At 36.2% G+C, this 16,864-nt stretch overlaps 1 protein-coding gene across 1 annotated transcript; it reads right to left on the bottom strand.

The window, feature by feature from the left end:
• Positions 1-78: 78 nt before the first annotated feature.
• LOC124642723 (facilitated trehalose transporter Tret1-like) lies at positions 79-7,100 on the bottom strand. The gene is made up of 4 exons (XM_047181328.1): positions 6,888-7,100; positions 3,657-3,792; positions 2,251-2,396; positions 79-1,633 (listed from the first exon to the last, which is right to left on the bottom strand). Exons 1-4 carry the CDS (start codon positions 6,921-6,923, stop codon positions 497-499), a joined length of 1,455 nt encoding a protein of 484 aa, XP_047037284.1. The 5' UTR covers positions 6,924-7,100; the 3' UTR covers positions 79-496.
• Between the last annotated feature and the right edge of the window lie 9,764 nt (positions 7,101-16,864).

Raw genomic sequence — 16,864 nt, 5'->3', positions numbered from 1 at the left:
TACCTACCTATGTATGTGTATGGAATATAATTTGTGATTTATATGAACATGTATAAAATTTAAGCAAAAAAAAAATCGTTATCAGAAAATATTTGTTTATTTACAAAAGATACAAATTATAAAACTATGTTTCTCACAATTGAGGACTACATTAAGTATCTAGCAATATCACAATTGTTTTATCAAAAAGTTATTACTAAGTGAGATTAATACAACAACAGCTTATACTTTGTTATTATGTACAAAATCGTCACTTAATTAACTTAATCTAATCCTTACATGTATCTATCTATGGGCTATCAATGTACAATAAAGATCTCTAGAATTATCTATGAGAAATTAATGTTGTTTGTACAACATTTTTTAAATTACATTTAGGGAGATATAAACAAAGTTGTTTAAATGCCCTCTTATGTTCTGGCTAGCAGCTTCTTTTTGAACAATTTTAAAACGGAAGATAACACTCAGTTCAAAACACAAATTTATTTTTGTACATTTAAACATCAGTGTGAGATTTCTCAACATCTGTCTTCTTATCTTTCAAATGTTGTCTGGCTTCTAACTCCTCAGGAACCAACGTCTTTCCTCTGAAATGCTCTTCTATCTGCTGCAGGGTCTTCCCTTTGGTTTCAGGCAACAGAGACCAGACCACACACAGGTTATATGACATGGCTGCTGCATAAACTGCATATGAACCATGCAGACCTATACTATCAACCATGGCAGGGAACGACTTCGTGACTAGAAAATACCCACAAGCTATGGAAACTATACTTATACTACTGCCAACACTTCGATATTCCAAGGGGAATATCTCCCCAGCGATGACATATGGAAGGCAAACCATCCCCACAGCTACTGTGAAGAATTGTATATTGATGAGTAATATTGGCAGCCATATTGCCGTGTAGGTCAACACTCCGAGAACTCTGGCGTACACATAGCAAGCAATGGCGATGTTGCTGGCGATGCAGAGACCTCCTGTCGCCATGAACATTGTTCTTCTCTTCACTTTATGCACTACGAATACTGCTATAGCATTAGAAATGTTCCTCTGAGTATCTAAAGCTATCATCCACACATGAGCATCCACTTCAGGACCAGCCAGAAGAGTGATGACAGTTGTGGAGTAGCAGGACATGAGGGCACCGCCAGAGAACTCTCCCATCAGGTAACTATGTATCATAATAACTATTGGCTTGTAAAACTCCTTCTTCTTCAACAACACCATAAGATCCTTACAGTTAGATATCGGGGTACTAGTCGATTCACATCTAGCTCTAATCATTTCTTCTAATTCCTCTTCTTCTCCGTCACCTCGGAGCCATCGGAAGACTTTCCTGCATTCTTCATATCTCCCTCTAGCGGCGAGCCAGCTTGGAGACTCAGGGGTGTAGAAAGTCATGAGTAGACTGGCTAGAGGGAAGGCGATCAGGATCAGGATGGTCTTTTGCCACGAGACCAGAGATCCTACGAGGTGGACGAGTAGGATACCAAAGGCTTGGGCTACGGAGATGGTCGTGAGGAATGCTCCCCTGTTCTTCGGACTGGTGTACTCCCCGAGGAGGACGGAGCGTAGAGGCAGCATCAGTCCAAAAGACATGCCATGAATTATTCTTCCTACCACCATTGCCTGGAAAGAAGCACAATAGCTTAGTATCAGGAAGTCAGTACACTAGTGCATATCAACAGGTCAATAAGTTAATTAAACTTGAATGTAATCAAGGTATACACGCCAATTATGGACGCATTAACGTCTATATTATCGTTGAGCATAAAATAAGGACACCTAGATCTATTGCAGTAATTATTTATAAATGCTACTTCTCCCTGTAACTAGAATATACCTAAATAACATAAATAATGTTGGGATTTCCTCAAAGTAAAACCTGATAATTTAGAATATAACTATCTGAAACCCGCGGTTTCACCTATATGACCCACGCCCCGCGGTAACTAATTCCATCATCTGAACCTATTATAGCCTATGTAGATAAAATATATTGTAGCTTTCCAAACGTGGAAGGGTTTTTCAAATCGGTTCAGTAGTTTCGGTGCCCTTAAGTTCCAAAAAAAGAGAATAGTTTCCACTGTATACAAAAGAAAGAAAATAAGATAAGTCAACAAAATATTTAGAGATGTCGGCAGATAGAAGAGTATGGAAGGAGAAAACATGCAGAAAACATGACCCCAAATAAAATTGGGATTAGGGCAAGAGAACGATGATGAATCAAAATATTTAGAGCTTACTTCCATGCTCTTAGCGAGCAATATGACAGTCCAGCCGAGCAGGATACTGGCTATGACGACGAAGTGAGCCACCTTCCGCCCCAGCCGGCCCATGATGGGCGGCGTGGTGAAGCTGCCCAGCAGCTGGGAGATCGCTGTCACTGATGCTGGAATAATCACGTTCAAATTATCTATCTATACTAAAATATAAAGAGGAAATATTGTTCATTTATTTGTCACTACATTGCATAAAACAAAGTCGCTTTTTCTGTCCCTATATCCCCATGTTCATTTGTAAGCTTAAATTTTCAAAACTTCGCAACCTATTTTCATGCGGTTTTGTTATCAGATATAATACATGCATAGTATAGGAGAGAAACACCTATAATAAACTCTGTTACCGAAGCGAAGCAAGGTCGGGCCACTAGTAATGGATAAACTCAAAAACTAACTAAACTGGACCGATTTAAAATTAGAAAGCTACATTATCAGCGACTAACATAAGCTTTATTTTATACCGGTACGAGCAGTAGTTCCCACAGGACGCTGCTGAGACCGTGGGAAAACAGCTAGATAGCTATATTTGTATCTGGACAGATCATGCTACTTCTACTTTCCATACAACATTTTGGGGTAAGTAATTTAACTTCAATAATTTCCATTTTAATTTGGAGACTGGATTCATGTTTTTCCTCCGGTAAAATCTGATTTTATAGCCCTTGCATATTAACGATAAACAACATGTACTCTTGCGTAATAGTGTACAACCAAATGTACTAGGTGTGTGGTAACGTATTTTGGAAGTCAGATAATTTGTCTACATTTCTTAACTGTTTGAATTATGTTACTGAAAACTGTTCAGACTCTACAAATTAATGCAGATGCATTCAGAAACTAGCAATTTAACATAGTTCCCAGTCCCACGCATAGCATTACTGGTATTCATCTCTCATTAACTCATTAGGAAGTAACTAAATTATCTGGGAATGTCTAGACTTTATATTTACTGTAAGTCTGAGAAACATCTACTTACATACTTCATTAACCTTGCATTTTGCTCAGGCCTACGCTGGAATTATTCTGAATTATCTAATTGGGAATTATTCGCAGTCAGTCAAACATCCTTACAATAATAGCAACCACGATAAGTTTTATTAATTAGACTGTTTTATTGAATTAAAATACTAAATACACTTTCAACGGCCTGGATAAATTCTCTATATTGATGTCCTCCTAGCCGATTATCGGAGATCAGCCAACTGCGTAGGACATATTATTGTGCACAAGCATTCGCGCAGACACAAGTACACTCACTATTTCTTCACTCTCAGCGCCCGATGGGACGGCAATCCGACTCGACCGGAGAGAGAGATCAGGCGCAGTACCGACATATAGGTCTACTGTGAAGATAATGTATGTTTCCTTACCTATCCATGAGCCCTCCTCCTTGCTGAGGATGAGGCTGGAGTCAGGGTCCTTGAGCTGAGGCAGCAGGATCGCCGGGAAGCCCACCACGGATCCGTGGCCGATGGTCGTAAGGCATACCGTCGCGGTCACGAAACACTGGGACAAAAGAAGAGTAAGTTGTATCATTGTATGTATGGATGTGTGTCCTCTTTCGAGCAGAGACTTGGGAATGAATTTTGATGAAACTTTTCAGTAATATAGATTATACAAGTCAGAATAACAGACAGACTACTATAAATTAATCTGAGTGAGGTAAGTAGTTACCTCAGGAATCAGGTGAAACCGCTGGTGTAGATTAGTAGATTATAAAGTTAAGCTAATAAACAGGTATGAAAACACCTAATGGCTTACTGAATATCCTTGTTTATTTTTTATCAGCTTCTTAGGACAGTAGATTTACGGGTAAGTCGTAGGTTATTAACACCTGTAGCTTGCCTATCTCTCTCAGCTGAAAGCTACTGTTTTCCCACAATGATGATAATGACATAAAAATGTTTATAAAATTCATAAATAAAATGTATATTTCTAAGAACATAAATAACCATGTGCCACCTATATGTATAACATCATAATACGGTTGGTTTTCCCCAATCCCCGAAGTAATTGGTTGGAGTTAAATGACATCATATCCCCATGATTCGAGTTAGAACCTGAATTTTGATTTTGATTACCATGACTTAGCGCGTGTACCTACCGCACTAAGCCCCAACTTCATCGACACCAATTTTTGCACACTGCAGTAAGTTTAAACAGTCGGCAATTCTTTTTTTAAGAAAATCATGATTCTTACCAAAGTTTTTAGGTGGTCTGATTTGATTTCAGCTAAATACCTGATCTTTGTGACGTGTGTACCACCGTTCATCTTCTTACTGATTTATGAGCCCTAACAAACTATCAGCTGACTAAAAGTTTGCAACGAACGGAAACTGTTTGTACGTGAATATTCATAGTAAAAAGATGTCTTATAAAAACTGTCGATTATGTTATCGTTGAACTTGGGCCTTACCAGTATTAAATCAAACGCATTAAAACCATGTACAAGCAATACAACTACCAATTATAAAAAACTTCATGCCAAACAATTAACTTAATAGTTAACCAGTTAACCGCAAAGTTAACATAAATATTTTAACTACATTCTAACAACTAGTTTACCTAATATGCTAGTCTAAACCGTACCAACAGTGTAACGATTAAAATAACTGGATTTGTTTTGAAACTGGCCTTCGAAATTTCCGCTCAATACTTAATTAGGTACTTAGTGTTATAATAATTATTTTTACTTAATAGGAAGGTGACTAATTAATAACTGTCGTACGAAATTATCTGCAGAATATTTAAATAAGAGAAAGCAAAAATGCGACAGCTAGAAAAGGTTAAGTACCTATAAGTACCCAAATGTAGACGGGGAGGAAACGCCTAAGGTGTTACGTCCGCCATAGTGCAAAATGTGCAGAAAGTATTAAATAAATATAAACTTAGATATTTATGACGTATTTGTAAATAAATACTTAGGATTTTTCTATTTTTTTGACTTATTTCGAGGGACAATAGAAGTGACAGCCATGAAGTGTAGACCCGACTTCAAAGTTATTTACCAGACTCTCATATTGGATTTGATATTTTTTAAAACGTCATTTTTAGGGTTCCGAACCCAAAGGGTAAAACGGGACCCTATTGTTTTCGCTCCTCCGTCCGTCCGTCTGTCACCAGGCTGTATCTCATGAACCGTGATAGTTAGAGAGTTGAAATCTTCACAGATGATGTATTTCGGTTGCCGCTCTAACAACAAATACTGAAAACTAGAATAAAATAAATATAAGGGGGGCTCCCATATAACAAACGTGATTGTTTTGCTCTGGTACGGAACCTTTCGTGCGCGAGTCCGACTCGCACTTGGGCGGTTTTTTTAGCAACATATTTTTTGTTATTAGTAGGCCATCAGATCTTGCATAAATGAGTTTAGCAATTTATCTTGATTTCATTATAGGCCGGGTTAGGCAAATCTATAATGTAACATTATCTGTTCATTGCATCATGATTGTTTGTTTTCATCTATTTAGGTATAAGTACTTTGTTCTGTTTGTCTGCTTGAACGCGCTAATCTCAGGAAGTACTGGTCCGATTTGTAAAATTCTTTCAGTGTTCTACCCGCTGGCAGAAGCTGGTTTTATATGATATGTATCTACTATGTAGTAGTAGTAGTTATATATGTATTGTTTATGTAGGTATATAATAAAGGTACGGTTATTTTCTTTCGTTTTAATTATATTTATACACTGTCTACATCTTTTTAATAAATAAATGTGTCAAGTATTACTATATTACCACAGTAAGCTGTCATTCATGTTATGAAATGTTTTTAAGTAGTTATTTAATTTAACGGTAATCAAAATGGCTTTTGAATGTTACATAACTTAGAAGAAGGTACAAACATTTTGAGTGTTTGATTTTGAAAAGTTTTTCGAAAATGATGTAATCAATATTGTGTAAGAATATTCCTATTATGGTCATGTCTGCATTCTTATGCAGTCCTCAAAATATAAAAGAAAAACCTAACCAGAGCATTAGTAAAAGCATTTTTTGTTCATCTTAGAATATTGAAAAAATATAAAAATCAATAAGTTCCCTATGTGTTATCAAATTATTTAACTAAATGTTCTCATTGTTTTCTGAACTTGAAGAAAGAATACAATAAATCATTTTATTTGAAAATGTTCATTGGAATACGGTCGACTGTGTCCTTCTTTATTTTGACTAGATTTTGATAAGTAATTAATTTTAATCAAAATATCTAGTTATTGCTCATATACCTTTCGTTGTTTAAAATTGCTAAAGAGTATTATTTTGAATGGATATTACATAGAAATGCGTTATTTAATCATTTGATGCTTCTTATTTTTTTATTATATTCGCAGTTATTTATTATATATTTATTATATATTATATATTTATTTATTATATTCGCAGTCTACAAGAAAACTCAAAATAACCTGCATTCTTAAAATACATGTAGTTATTTGTCAACAAGGCTTTATCCGTTGACTTTACCCGCAGAAATTGGGTTAAGGTCTCTTCTGAACACAGAGAAGTAACCAATAAAAAAATTATCCTGCTAGAAGTGAATTGGGAAAATAGTTTTATTCTTTATGAAAATGAAGTTCAAAAAAATAAAATGTCACAAAACTTACTTGTTTAACAAACGGTGAAATCCTTAATTTTGACATTTAAATAACACGAAACACTGCAACTTAACTTTCACAACTTAACACTGACATAAGTTACGTGTAAGTAGCACAAATGACCGAAGCAAGTTGCATTGATAAAAAAAAACTTATTTTTTTGAAAATATTTCGAAAATCTACATCTCATTCGATAGCCATTCAACTACTGAATAGAAATATTAGACAGTGTTGTTCTAAGAAAGATACATAATTATTATTTTAGCTAACTTGCCATTCAATTCTCGACTCTACCACAAGCACATAAGGTTGATTTAAATATGCAAGTTACTTTGTAGTAGTGTTCAGAATATTAATTTAACCGGTTTCGTAAGCCACCATGTGTTATATACAGCTTTTTGCGCCCGGATATGCTTAAAAAAACTAATCTTTGATTCGATTTTGATACGAAAATGGCTTTGAGTGTAAATCGTATGTAATAAAAAATATTGGGATTATAATTAGTTGTATGTAAATATACCATACCAGTGGTACTTCGTATTCAAGAATGGTCTGGAGACCATTCTTAATACTTACCCGTTTTTTTTTTTCAAAAATTTAAGCGCTCTCTTTCAATAATTTTGCATCAATTTATTGGTTCAGCGTTTCCAATTTAATAGTATGTTTAATTTTAGCAACAATTGGACAGAAATATACTCGTACCTGTAGGTGGGTACTTAGTATTTTAAGTTTCTTCCAAGAATCCGTAGGAATACCTTTTGCAGGGGTCCAACAAATATAACATAAGTACCTATTAATTGGTGCAATGTAGTCGTAATTTTTTAAAGTTTCGTATAAAGATTTGCAAGACAGACAAACTGACACAGGAATAGTATTCAATGTGAGTAGTTTTTTTGCTAGAAATGTAATTAGTAGGTGTGTTGCATATACTATAAAGGTTAAGGTATGTTTTCATTGAGTATTGTTTTGTTGTATGGTCTACAAAAAATTATAATATAACTAGGTATTAAAGTATGAAAAAAATGTAACGTGTTTTAGTTGCCAAAATTGGAATTAGCACTTGCTTGCTACAGCTACTTTTTATAATCATTCATAAATAACTTTTTTGAGGCTGTCTCGTGATAGGGAAAACAGATTTTGAAAAGGTAGAACCAGTTTTTACCTGCAATTTTAAAACGATTATAAAATTAGTGTGGGATGAAAGAAACCTAAACTTTTAGATAAACGTTTACCATTTTTCCCTAAGAAAAATATTTTATTTTCTTTGGGAAGAGGCTAGGCAGATGATGACATAAAACGTTCTGAATGGTTTTTAATTTACAAATATATACAAGCAAACAAACACACATAACATATACATTACATAATATTAGTTTAAAATGCGAATATGTAATACCTGCGCGGACGCAGCTTGGCCACAATTGCCACAAATGTCACTAAGTGGAGGCTGGTCACACTGCTTACATCTATGAATAAAACATGCTGACCTGTGATCTGGATTCTAATGTATTTATATGCATACTGAGGCCCAAGTTCACCGACAGTTTGAACGACAGTTTTCTTAAAACTAATGTCTACTTTGAAAATTGAACGTGAAAATTCATAGTTGATAGGTATTTTAGCAAAACTGATGTTTATTTTGTAGGTGGGCTTGGACCCTACTTAGCAAGATATTAGAGGGACTGTTGTAAGTAGTTAAACTTTGTTTTAAGTGACGTATGTTAATGATTTTTTGATATTTTCAGTACTGTTTGATATATCCAGGAGTCTGGATGTCAATAAATTAGACGAGTTATTGCCGCGATAAATTTCATATTTCCTAAGCCGATTTCCGGCAATGTTGGCTATTCTAAAAGAAGATCAGCCTTGTGGGCAAAATATTTTAGATTTAGTGCATAAGAGTATCATACCAGAGGCACGATGGGATGTATGCTTTGTTATGAAAAGAGTCCCCATCCATGATCGGACTGCAACTAGCGTAGCTTAACTTTGCCAATATCTCCCTTCCCTTGCTGATATAAATATTAGCTACAAGACCTTGTTGCTATTTCTTTATCCAAAGTATTTGACATTAAACAATAGTTTAAGACTACACAACATTTTCTTTGATGTAATAAATGCGTAATATTATTATTCAGATTATTCGTTTGTTACGCTTTGATGATAAAAATATTACGGAATCGATTTAAATATGACATTTGTAATGTAGATAAATTGGAGAGTAGATTTTTCAGTTACATAGGTACCTTAAGATGGGAGAAGGGTCCAGGGGCGACGATTGGAGAAGGTTCCCGCCCACATGTGTTTTAAGGGGCACGCCTCCCTCTAAGTCGAAGTAAGGGGTGGGTTTGCACCTCCCTACCTATCGGGAGATGAGGCTCAGATTCTTGTGTTGGGCTGGTTTTAGTCGATAAGAATCCGATGCTCTCCCCAGATAGATGATGTTCAAGAATATTTCCTTTCAAAAAAAGGATGGGAGAAAGCTAGCTAAGTTTTCTTTTTTGTTTTGGATTAGAATGTCCGTCTCGTTACCGCCTCTTTTGACTTTCTCTTACACTTTCTTTTTAAACTTTTACTACTTTCAATTTTAATACTAGTCATTGAGACTTACGAAGTATTATTGTAGGTACTTAATGGTATTTGTTCCGATCATTTCATTTAAATTATTTATAAAATAAATCGGTTTAACTGTGACTAATCCGTTGCTAAGCCGATTTAGGAAGTTACCCATAACAACTGTCTTACCAAGGCGTATCGAGTTGCTCGGTTAACTTGGTTAAGGAGATAATATAGGCAATAGTTCTGGAAGCTTACCCTAACATAACAGTAGGGAAAAATGCTAGGCAGATGATAAACTTAGCGTTGTTGAAGAAGGGACGGGAAGGGAAGTTGAACTGTTATATCTTTGGTCATTGACATTTACATGTATGGTTGGTTGTTATATACCTACGGAATACTATGTATTAAAATTTTGCCAATATTATGTAATCTAGGAACGTGTGGTGTATTGACCGACACTTGCATTTACAAAGGTCGATAGCTTTGCAATTTGAATGATAGACAAGAGTCATCAAGCATAACTATACATACTTATAGAAAGTTGGTGCCTGTACCGTTGTTTTGAAAGAATTTGAAAGATATTTTGACTAATTCTTCAAAAGAACTTCCGAGAAATGATACTGGTATATGCTTAGTTAAACTACTTCATATTATCTGTTTCGCATACTTATACGAATTATATTATATCCAAGATGTATTGTATTTTTTTGCAGCATGCCTGTACTATAGAAAATTTTTATTATGATGACTGTAACTCAATGTAATTAAAACATGACAATAAATAAATTGGTTATGCTAACTGTTCTTGCAGAAGTACTGGGACCTTGTGGTAATAGGTTCGACGCTGGTCAGAGATAAGATCTCCAATTGTGCGGACATGTTAGTTTAATTACGATTTTGTTAATTGCTTGTTACTCGTTGTTAGACCGGTAAAATTAGACAAAAACTGAATGAGCTAAAGTGATAAGTGTTAAATTTTTTATATTTCCGTTCACAATTTTAATATGGGCGTTCTTAGTTTTTTAGCAAGCTATTAATTAATTTTAATCTACACCAATGTACTTAATTACACTGAAATGTATTTTATTTATTTTACTCGTGTAAATAAATAAAAAAATAGTCATCCAGTTACTTCCGAATGACTTTAAAACTACATAAGCTAACTAAGCTTTCTAAAAACTTGTTGAACTGTTATACTCTTATTGCTTAAGAGGACGAATTGGAATTTTTGGCGCCAAGGATGTCAATTTTTCTCAGTAAATACAAAACGGATCAAAATACAACTTGGTTACCTGAAAGTTCATGATATAAACCTTATTTTGTTAGTTGTAGAAACATGATTAGGTAACTTTTATAACAGAGAAAAATATATCAAACATACCACTTTTTAAAAAGAGATTCACATATTATTGGCAAACGGGACCGATTTAAGCCTCTTAACTTTTTTAGTAGTTGAGTATATACATACTCTTTAAAATTGTAGTAGGAATTTTTATTAAATTATCATTTCTAAATATTAAAATTACAAAACCATTTTGTCGCTTACGACTTTTAGTTATAAGCTAGCGCGCGTATTGTTATCCTCGCCCCGCTCAGACGCTCCGACCCCTTTTGGCGCCTTAGATGCGCGTGCCGGTTATGGAATTATTGTTGACCAATTCCTCGCCTTAAATGGTAAATTACTAACGGCTGAGAGCTGGCCCGATGGTTACAATTTTCAAAATGAAAATCGTAAATTCAGTCAAGTTTTCAGTAGAACTAATACTGGCCAAATTACAAACAAACTATTGAAAGACTAAAAGTTTCCAGGGTCAAATATCAAAAGTATTTTGAAAATTCTGGTAAAAAAAGCTACATTTCTAAATATAGGTGAAAAAATACGAGTTCTTATCACCTCAGAAATCGATGTGTGACCTTCACCTACCTGTCTAAGTAATCTCAATCTACATGCATTCTTATCATTAGGAACTGATAACAAAACAAAACACGACCAAACGGCCTGCACACATTGTGAAGAAGGCATGCAACTTTACAATGGACTTTGCACTTTGTACCTACGTATAAAAATGGCTTTTTATAAGTGGTTTTGGATGGGATTTTCAATAGTTTTCAGAAATAGGTATCATCTGCCAAAAACTTGATCTACTAACTTAAAAGAAGGCAGAAGATGAAAATGCGTGGAAACTGGATGGGCGGTATTTCAGACTTTCTGGCTAATGATACATCTATGTATACCAACTTAGCTTATTGTTTTTTGTGATTTTCTTGAACGTGTATCTCTAGAACCACAGAACGGATTTGAAATTCTTTCGGTGTTTAATAACCCATTTATCAAGGAAGGCTATAATATGCTAAGTACCTTTTAGTAGTAGGTATGCTGAGAGAAAGCTGGTAACATTTAGGTACTTAATATTCGATAGGGCAGCGATTTGAAACCAAAATATAATGATCTAGATTTAAACTGCTTCTGTATGAAAACGAAAGCTATATAAATTAGATTTATTACGGTAAACAGGATTAGTACATAAAATTATCTAATTATACGGCAATTTTATAGAAACATATTTTTTACGAAACTCACTTTATATGCGTCATTTGGTAATGCAGAATATTATGTTATTATTAAAATATACAGTTTCAGTCAATCAAAATTTCTTATTTTGTAACAACAGGCAAGTCTTATCACATTCACATTTTCCCTATTTTCTTTCTTACCACTCTGTCCAGTAGCCCGCTCAATCTCTCTTGTAAAATAACTTATGTTATTTAAATAAAACTACTTTTACGGATTTTATCGCGTTATATTAATATTATTTAATCCCGACGTTTCGGATCCTTTACAGCATCCATGGTCACGGGCAGACTAAGGTGTTGGTCGTCTTGATATATTAGTTACAAACAGCTACCCTACATTTTGTTGATTATTATTGACAATCCGATTCACGCAAAACGAGCTCACTGTATCCATAGGTCGAGCAGTTGTAGGCTTGGATTTTGATTTAATAGTTTCTATGATGGGATTCCAAGCAGGTGGTATGCACCAGCCATCTTCTCTATTGAAATTTGGATGTTTTTTAATTTCAATAGCCTCGCGAATCATCCTAGGTAGGAATCGGTTTTCTCTTGCAAGGACTTGTGGTTTATCAAATCTGATGTAATGCTGGGCCTTGTCTAGTGTGTGTTCACAAACTGCTGACTGTCTGGAACGGCGGTGTTTGACATCGGCGATGTGTTCTTTTACGCGGGTCCCTATGCTTCTTTTAGTTTGGCCTATGTAAGAGAGACCACAATCACATTCAAGCTTGTATACACCCGCATCTTGTAGAGGTATGTGACACTTGACAGGTGGTAAGAATTGACTGATCTTCTTCAGCGGCTTGAAGTAGGTTTTGATTGAAGCTCGCTTCAAGATGTAGCCAATCTTGTCTGTGACTCCTCTTATGTATGGAAGAACAGCAGGTAGACGCTCAACTGTGGCTGGTTTCACGCGGGTTCTGCGACGAGGGCGCGGTACTCGGAGCTTGTTGTCGTGCAGTACTTGCTTGACATGTTGAAGCTCAGCACCCAGGTGTTGTTCATCGCAGATCCCACGTGCTCTCTGAAACAATGATTTACCAACGGTAGATAACTGTGTTGGGTGGTGGTGGGACTCACCATGAAGGTATTTGTCTGTATGGGTTAACCTACAGATTGGCTCAACATCTGGCTAAAGTACTTTCACCATTGAGAGGAAACACAGCAGCATATGTAAAGGACTCGTACCATTTTGTCAGTGAAATAAAACACCTACAACTAGCTGACAATGAAACTATGGTCAGTTTTGATGTTCAGTCATTGTTTACATGCTTACCTGTTGAAGACTGCATCAAGATTGTGTCTAAGAAACTAGCAGAGAATAACATGCCTACTGAATATGCTGAACTGTTAAAACATTGCCTAACATCTGGCTATTTACTGTGGAATAATCACTTCTACACGCAAGTGGATGGTGTAGCAATGGGCTCCCCAGTATCTCCCATTGTTGCTGATATCTTCATGGAGGATTTTGAGGAGCGAGCCCTGCAATCTGCACCCGTAACACCCAAATTCTACAAGCGGTACGTAGATGATACTTTCACAATACTACCATCTGACAAAGTCACAGCATTTTTAAATCATCTTAACTCCATAAACCCCAAAATTCAATTCACTATGGAGTCAGAGGCAAACAACTCCTTAGCTTTCTTAGATGTTTTGGTTATCCGTAACCCTAATAACACCTTGAGTCACACTGTGTATCGGAAGAAAACCCATACAGACAAATACCTTCATGGTGAGTCCCACCACCACCCAACACAGTTATCTACCGTTGGTAAATCATTGTTTCAGAGAGCACGTGGGATCTGCGATGAACAACACCTGGGTGCTGAGCTTCAACATGTCAAGCAAGTACTGCACGACAACAAGCTCCGAGTACCGCGCCCTCGTCGCAGAACCCGCGTGAAACCAGCCACAGTTGAGCGTCTACCTGCTGTTCTTCCATACATAAGAGGAGTCACAGACAAGATTGGCTACATCTTGAAGCGAGCTTCAATCAAAACCTACTTCAAGCCGCTGAAGAAGATCAGTCAATTCTTACCACCTGTCAAGTGTCACATACCTCTACAAGATGCGGGTGTATACAAGCTTGAATGTGATTGTGGTCTCTCTTACATAGGCCAAACTAAAAGAAGCATAGGGACCCGCGTAAAAGAACACATCGCCGATGTCAAACACCGCCGTTCCAGACAGTCAGCAGTTTGTGAACACACACTAGACAAGGCCCAGCATTACATCAGATTTGATAAACCACAAGTCCTTGCAAGAGAAAACCGATTCCTACCTAGGATGATTCGCGAGGCTATTGAAATTAAAAAACATCCAAATTTCAATAGAGAAGATGGCTGGTGCATACCACCTGCTTGGAATCCCATCATAGAAACTATTAAATCAAAATCCAAGCCTACAACTGCTCGACCTATGGATACAGTGAGCTCGTTTTGCGTGAATCGGATTGTCAATAATAATCAACAAAATGTAGGGTAGCTGTTTGTAACTAATATATCAAGACGACCAACACCTTAGTCTGCCCGTGACCATGGATGCTGTAAAGGATCCGAAACGTCGGGATTAAATAATATTAATATAACGCGATAAAATCCGTAAAAGTAGTTTTATTTAAATGTCTAATATTCGCGTAAGTGTCAGAAATCAATATGTTAACCAGTACGGACTGCCAATTGCAAATAAAATACGCCGGTTGGAAGATCTCAAGACGAAGCGCGCAAGATTCATAACATCCTTGAATTTCTTGAAGAGATGCAGAGACAACAGCATCATTCCTACGTGTGCCATAATTTCACCAAGGAAGGACATACGAGGAAGCGCTAAGATCTTAAACCAGGCAAGCAAAAAGTTACTACAGCAGTTAATACAAAATACACGATCCGATTTGCACCGCGTTAATCAAGACATTGAGGCGTCATCCCATGAATTACAGATAGATTTAACTACATTTGATTTTAATAATTGCATGAAAATACTAGATGAGCGCGAAAAATCTAAATATAATGAATGCAAAAACAGACAAATAATCAAAGGAGATGGCCAAATTTTCATAGAAAAAAAACCCAGAATCGACAGCAATGAAATGGTTACCAATAGGTTCTTTATGATAGACCTTTGATGGTGCCAAAAAATCCAGACTGAAATCCATGGGGTATAGGAGCTATTTCATATTATCGCAAAAATAGGTTATGTTGAATATATGTTGATTTTAAAGATTATTAACATCAAGGGACATAAAAAAGCAAAGTAAACTAACATTATACAAGCCACTACAAACAACCCCATAGTTTCAGAGTTGGCCTGGTGATTAAAAGGTCTTGTATTTAACCACTCCAGATACGATTAAGCACCGACCTTACCTACTTGGAGAGGTTTCGCAGTTACATGCAACCTTCACAACTGGCTATGAAATGTTTTTGGAGAAATTGTCTTTGAAAATCGCGCCATGTGACATTGTCAAATATAACAAATGACTTAGCAATGTAAAACGGTCCAATCACGAGTCTGCATTCAACTTCTAACGAACATCAAACAGTAAAAGTAAACTTTTTTGTGAACTAAAATCTTGATCGAAAAAACGTTATAAAAAGAGAACCCCATGGTTTTTAGATGTTTTGAAATACTTTTTAAAATCCAAAAATTATACTGAATCCAATCATACATATGAAGTTCCTGTCGACTCTGGGTTTTTTTTTGGCCATCTCCTTTGAAAAACTAACGTCTAAATCAAATGTCCAAAATAACACACGAAGAGAAAACGGAACGCGCCCGTTACCTGCGAGCCAATCACGCGCAGTTGTCAATCTATCAAAAAATGTCTTGGATGAAAATACGGTTCAAGTGTTATCGAAAGGCCTAAATTTTGCTGTAACACCTCGAAAAATACCGGTAGAAAGCATTATATGCAACGTGGAAGACTGCCTGTTTAAAAATAAAATCAATAAACATGATTCGGAGGCGATACGTCAGGACATTTCGTCTGTGTTACGTCGCAACATACTGCCCAAACCGAATCTAAATAAAAATCAATATCTAGCGTTAAAAAACCTTCGCGACAGGCCTGAATTAACAATTCTACGTGCAGATAAAGGTAATGCTACGGTGGTGATGGATACGTCAGATTACAATGATAAAATACAAGACCTTTTATCGGATGAAAGTACATATAAACAAGTGAAGACCGACCCCACAACAAAAACATTGAAATCAACTAGTGATTTGATAAAAAAGTACTCCGAAACATTGAATCTAGACGTAAAATACCTAGTTCCTAGCTGCGCAAAACCACCAAAGCTGTATGGGCTACCGAAGATACACAAACCTAATGCTCCGCTACGACCAATAGTCAGCCAAATCGACTCACCAACCTACAGATTGGCTCAACATCTGGCTAAAGTACTTTCACCATTGAGAGGAAACACAGCAGCATATGTAAAGGACTCGTACCATTTTGTCAGTGAAATAAAACACCTACAACTAGCTGACAATGAAACTATGGTCAGTTTTGATGTTCAGTCATTGTTTACATGCTTACCTGTTGAAGACTGCATCAAGATTGTGTCTAAGAAACTAGCAGAGAATAACATGCCTACTGAATATGCTGAACTGTTAAAACATTGCCTAACATCTGGCTATTTACTGTGGAATAATCACTTCTACACGCAAGTGGATGGTGTAGCAATGGGCTCCCCAGTATCTCCCATTGTTGCTGATATCTTCATGGAGGATTTTGAGGAGCGAGCCCTGCAATCTGCACCCGTAACACCCAAATTCTACAAGCGGTACGTAGATGATACTTTCACAATACTACCATCTGACAAAGTCACAGCATTTTTAAATCA

This window comes from Helicoverpa zea, chromosome 25 (genome assembly GCF_022581195.2).
Source record: "Helicoverpa zea isolate HzStark_Cry1AcR chromosome 25, ilHelZeax1.1, whole genome shotgun sequence".
Taxonomy (NCBI): Eukaryota; Metazoa; Arthropoda; class Insecta; order Lepidoptera; family Noctuidae; genus Helicoverpa; species Helicoverpa zea.
Note: the sequence above shows the minus strand (reverse complement) of the source record. Positions and strands in the feature narration are given on the sequence as shown.

Excerpts from the sequence above, each read along its gene's own strand:
- LOC124642723 (XM_047181328.1), bottom strand. The coding sequence starts at position 6,923 with ATGTCAAAATTAAGGATTTCACCGTTTGTTAAACAA. Across the intron at positions 3,793-6,887 it reads TTTCACCGTTTGTTAAACAA|TGTTTCGTGACCGCGACGGT; the intron begins GTAAGTTTTGTG and ends CTTTTGTCCCAG. Across the intron at positions 1,634-2,250 it reads TGCTCGCTAAGAGCATGGAA|GCAATGGTGGTAGGAAGAAT; the intron begins GTAAGCTCTAAA and ends GCTTCTTTCCAG.